Source organism: Mytilus edulis, chromosome 12 (assembly GCF_963676685.1).
Source record: "Mytilus edulis chromosome 12, xbMytEdul2.2, whole genome shotgun sequence".
NCBI classification, from domain to species: Eukaryota; Metazoa; Mollusca; class Bivalvia; order Mytilida; family Mytilidae; genus Mytilus; species Mytilus edulis.
This window is the reverse complement of record NC_092355.1, coordinates 72,238,108-72,244,107: the sequence shown is the minus strand read 5'-3', so window position 1 is coordinate 72,244,107 and position 6,000 is coordinate 72,238,108. Positions and strand designations below refer to the sequence as shown.

Here is a 6,000-nt window from a genome sequence, read left to right as displayed (position 1 = left end):
ATTCATCTATCATACAAGATGATTTTTTTGTTCCAAATGGCGTGTTTTGATCATCATGACATATCTGTGTTCATATATGCGATTTAAATTAGAAATAAATAAGTTTTTAAGGGAAAAATAAAACAGGAAGTACCTGTCCATATTGGTAAGCCATTTTTCAGAATCAAAAGTAAGAAAAAATGAAACGAATCTGATTTATTTCTTTATTTTTTTACTTTAAGCGCATAAAGGTTATATATTACGCCATCAACGTCTAAATAGAGATTTTTTTTATAAAACAAAAACAATTTTGATAAATAAATGTTTGTAATTCGTTTTGTTGAATTTGTAATCTTGGTTGACTCACATGATCAGCCCATATCTGACGACGGCAAAATAACAACAGGAATAGTGAGCCATGAAAATGAAGAGAGATTTTTTACTATTCTTAATATCTGTGGTATTAAGCAATTATTATATGGTAATACTTTTTAACATAATAGAAAATTGTCAGTAAGAGGCCAGATCATGACATGAGATGAGTTATTTGACACAAGAAGAGACAAATATTTGACAAAATTATGTTTGAAGAACTGTTTTCACTAAGGGAGCTACCATTTGATTTTTATGGGGGGGCTAGGATGAAAAATTTTATCCTGCATTTTTTTTTAGCTGTAATCTCTGTCCTGCCTTTTTATTTTTCACTCTGTTCGGTCCTGCCTTTTTTTTTAGTTTATCCAGACTTTTTTTTACATAAATTGTCGTCCTGACTTTTTTTTTTTGTAAGTGTCTCATCCTGCCTTTTTTTTTACTCGAAACTCCTGTCCTGTCTATTTTTTTCAAATTTCATCCTAGCCCCCCCCCCCCCCCCCCATAAAAATCAAATGGTAGCTCCCTAAATCACTTTATCACTATTTCAAAATCTGTCCAGCTTGACTCAAGAATCTGTCCAGCTTGAACTTTTGACGTCATACAACGATCACTTTTCCATTTCGGCATTTATGCCATAAGATATAAATTTCTATAATGACATTCATTTTACGGGAACTTTTGTGATGTCCAGTTATGGCCCACAATAAGCGTAACAGTGTATATTATCTTTTAAAGTAATCAGTTAAAGACCAAACAGAATAAAGATATATTAACTCTTGAATGAAATTAAACTCATACCATTGCAAATTTGTACCACGTCAACATGGTCAACTCGTTCCATTGCAGACTTGTACAACATCAAACCCTATAAATTGTAACTTATAGACAACTCATATCATTAAAAATATATACATTGTTAGATCAGTACAATATTTTTGAATGTAAATAGACTATAGCTATATTCATGTTACAATGTATTACCGACTCTGGATTATATAAATAATCTGTGGTAGTCTATCCTTGCATTCTGTAAGAGCTTCCGAAGGAAGTAAAATCAAATGTATAATTAGCTTAATTTTGGAGGAAAGTTTACTGTTTTCCAATTATTTTTGTCATGTACAAAAAATGGTTAATTTCCCCCCTAATCATGCTATTAATTGCCCAAATTGAAAGCTTGGTGGTACTTATTTACAAAACATTGCTCTAACATGTTTTTTATCAAGTTTATATGATATCCATCATGTCTATTTTGATGTACACTTAAGTTAACCTTGGCAAAGCTTTCATTGGATATTGACTGCATATTTTAATCAAAATCTTATTTAAGTTGCTATTGTCCTAAATGTGCTACTGCATGATTTTTTTTTGTTACTGGACATTATATAAGCAACCAACAATTAATCAATCTTATTTAAGCTGCATGTCAACATTGATCCCAATATGTTTTGCTATAAAATAAAGACATGACCATCAAGTCAGTAATCTATCACATTTTGTTCTCAAAATCATGAAAATCATGAATTACCTAACATGAAATACACAATTTAGAAGAAAAAAAAACTATGGACTGGTAGAACTTAATAAATAGGTTGTTTTCTTACACATGTTACATAAAGGCTTGTCGTATCGAATCTGGTTTCCCCCCTTTTATACACGTATCATGCATTTTATGTAAACATTTAACACGATGGTTTTGTATGTATGAATAAGTATTAAACATGTTAAAATAAGAATATTTATCTATTCCAATTAAAGGGCAACTTTCCAAGCATATACAGTAATTTTAAAGATACATTACATAAAAAATAAATGATTAGATATATAACTATACTCCAACCTAGATCATGTAGAATGGTGTTTGAAAATAAATTAATAAAAAAGAATATTTTGTCTCTCTATACATTGCTATAAAAACTAATTAGACTTGAGCTATAATCATGCATGTCATGATAATACATGTACATATAAAATAAAAATGAAAAATAAACTACATCACTACTACCATGACTACATGTATATTAAGTTTTTGGAATACAAATTCAATTTTCTCTTATTTCAAAACAAGTACTTATAACATTGTATAAATACTATAGATATTTGATAATAGTGTACTACTGTTATCACACCTATGTAAACAAATAAATCAGAGATTCACCTTTTCCTGATAAAATTCATAACACTCTATTGTTTACATTGGAAGGTTAAAATATAGAACTTATATTATATTTAAATCAAATGTAAGAGATTTTTTAAAAGTTCCTTGTACATATATTTTTTTAATTTGACACTGTTTTATGTAAGAAATACATCTTATCTATCATGTCTATGTGTGTCATCTGTACACTGGTTTAATTAATTCACATTTCATGCATTTATACTATAAAGTAAACATAACTACATAATGTTAAAAAAAACTATTGCCGAAGACAGCATGAATATTCTAATGCAGGAAATAGTTGTATATAAGCAAAAATAGTTTTGTTCAAGTCATATATTTTTTTTCATTGAATAGTCCTATTTAAATTCATGTTCTTTATCATATTTTTTATCATGCATGCTTATATAGTTTTACAAAGTATGTACACATAACCTTTGACAAGACCTTCATTCATTAACAAATGATTAATTTGTGTCATTGGTTATTGACTGCATACTTTCAAAATTTAATTTAAGATACTGTACATGTGCTGTATCTCTACATTCATTTTATATCCATGAACAAATTTTGTTTCTATGTACCTTACCGTAGTCATGATTTAAGTATTTTCTATGAATAAAATATATTACACTTTCACACCCTTTCAAAAATCAATTAATCAATCAACTGTTATAAAGTGTTTTAATTTTACTTGCCGGTTCATGTTTACATGTGATAATTAGAGTTTGTTCATTTTACTTAAATTGCACAAATGTTGCAGGTTCCCGGTACCTGTTTAGTTTAAACATATTTATTTATAGTGGACATGGTGGATTGGTAAACAAACTAGTTCAACTTATATTAATCCCTTTCCACCTTGTGGTTGTGAGTGCTGCCTTGTAGCGGCATTAATTAGCCTGCTGGTTTTTTTCTAAATTCTACAAGGGTGTCTTTTACGTGCAAGAGATATGACATCTCTGTGAAAGTATGTAGAGGTTGTTAATTTTACTTGCAGATTCATGTTCATATATATGAAAGTATGTTTTAAAATGTGTTAATTTTTTACTTGCAGGTTCATGTTCATATGTCATGTATGTGTTTTAAAATGTGTTATTTTTACTTGCAGGTTCATGGGAAGGATGGATATTGTTCGTGGTATGGTGAATGTGGTGACTCACCAACGGGGAAATACAACTGTTTGTATACAGGGCCAGCTAAACCTTTAACAAACGAGACAGGATTAAAAATTCTCAAAACTTATTGTCCAGATTTACTTGAGGGTATAAAAAATGCAATTATCTTTTTAAAAACTCATGAATTAACAGTATCTTATAGTAATGAACAATTTAAAGATCCACTCTGACACTCAATAGATATATGATATACATATATATCATGTTTATACTTCATTTTGTACTTTTTCGTGTAAACATTGTTGGACAGGATTTTTTTTGGACATACTAATGCAAACTGGACATGCATACTTCAAAGTTATAAGATGCTAATTGGTCATGGATACTTAAAAATCATTAATAATCAAATTGTCTATGATCATGATAATACTTCAAAATTATAAAAAGCAAATTTGCTATACATGCAGTCAGGGGTACTACTTGTACAAGTTAATTTTATTTACTTGAAGAAGTAAAAAAAAATATACACATATAAGTAAATAAATAATGTTTGAATAATCTCCCCTTAATTTTCTGAAAAATTTACTTGCACTTTGTAATTATTTTTTCATTTTAGTCTTTGCATAGATCTGAAACCACATAAACTTATTGTACCAATTTGCCATTTAGTTCCTGGGAAATTCTGGTTAAATTTACTTGACTTTTGTATAAATAAATTTTTCTTACAATCCCACAAAAATCCTCAAGTTTTGAGATGTAAGGTCATGTCTTTAATAATTTTTCCCAGGTTTGCTCAATTTTTTTTTATTAAAGTTCAATGTTTCATCTCATTAATTCAACAAAGAAACTGATTGAGCAAAGATCTTGTTTATTTGTGCAAGGCCTTCAAAAATTGCTCCTTTGGGGCTTGTAAATGAGCAGTGTTATGTCAGAAGATAAAAGACAAATGGAATTTTCATTGTCCATGAGATTACACTAAAATGATTAGTAATGACATCTGCAAATGGTACACAATTTAAAATTCTATTAAAGCAAAGAAATCTTCAGAATTCAAGAAAAGAAGAAAGGATAAAATTGAGAAAGGAAATGGGGAATGTGTCAAAGCGACAACAACCCGACCATAGAGCAGACAACAGCCGAAGGCCACCAATGGGTCTTCAATGTAGCGAGAAACTCCTGTACCCTTAAGTGTCCTTCAGCTGGCTCCTTAGAAAATATGTATACTTGTACAGTGATAATGGAGGCTCCTGACTTGGGACAGGCGCAAAATTGCGCCGGGTTAAACATGTTTATGAGACTCAACCCTCCCCCTATACCTCTAGCCAATGTAGAAAAGTAAACGCATAACAATACGCACATAATAAATAAAATGACAATAGTACATAAATAACAACAGACTACTAGCAGTTAGCTGACATGCCAGCTCAAGACCTCAATTAAACTGATTGAAAGATTATGTCTTCATCATATGAATATCAGGCACAATCCCTCAGGGGTTTAGTATCATACTATCATAAAATATATGAGAAGAACATAACCTGTGTCATGCCAACAACTGTTTTTAAATAAATGTGTTTAGTTCCGATGCAAAGACCCTATAAGTGAATTAATATTATTATACAAGTAAAAAATACTGAATGTCTAAGGGACATAACTAAGCCTTTTTTTTTAACTTATACAAGTAAAAAAATTCACTTGGTTAAGTAGCCTACAAAAGTTGCTTATATTGTATATTTTTTTTACTTCTTCAAGTAAATAAAAATTACTTGAATAAGTAGTACCCCTGACTGACATGTACTGTTAACATATTTTATTAGGCCAACTAAAATTAATTAGTAGATTTTCATCCAAATTTTTGAAAAAAATTGGGCGGGTGGGAGGATTTTATTTTTTAATTTTTATTTCAAAATTTGAAACAGGAATTTTGGAAGGCAACACAATTTTTGACGGTTACCGGAAACGGAGATGAACAAATCCGGAAATTGAAAATTTTTCAAAATAACAAAAATCGGGGCGGGACGATTTCAGAGGGGCGGACGGGGATGAATATCTACCAATTAATTTTAATTGGCCTTAAAGAAATCATTAAATATATATATAGCATTTATAGCTACAAGGGTAAACAATGGTAAAGACATAAATACAAAATAATTCAATAATTGGTACATTGTGTTAAGAAAAAAGAGCATTGCTCTTATATAAATCTGTCTCCCTTGACTATGATACTTCTAAATTATTTGAAGCAAATTTGTCATGGAAATCTCGAAATTATAAGATACTACATGCTCAATGATACTACAAAATTATTAGATGAAACCTGTCATAGATACTTCAATATTATCAATATGTTTCAATGAAAAAAATGTTTTTATTTTTACA

The 6,000-nt window shown here is 29.6% G+C and overlaps 1 protein-coding gene across 5 annotated transcripts in view; it reads left to right on the top strand.

The window, feature by feature from the left end:
* Nucleotides 1–321: 321 nt before the first annotated feature.
* LOC139499081 (NPC intracellular cholesterol transporter 1-like) overlaps nt 322–6,000 on the top strand; it is a 50,124-nt gene continuing 44,445 nt past the window's right edge. For 4 of the 5 annotated variants that reach the window (XR_011658096.1, XR_011658098.1, XM_071287753.1 and 1 more), the window contains exons 1-2: nt 330–460; nt 3,615–3,768. Coding sequence is in view for 2 of the 5 variants with exons in the window: in XM_071287753.1 (XP_071143854.1) it covers nt 398–460; nt 3,615–3,768 (217 nt within the window). In the remaining 3 variants the exon portion in view is untranslated. Of the gene's footprint in view, nt 461–3,614; nt 3,769–6,000 lie in introns of all 5 variants that reach the window. The other variant, XR_011658097.1, reaches the window with a different exon arrangement.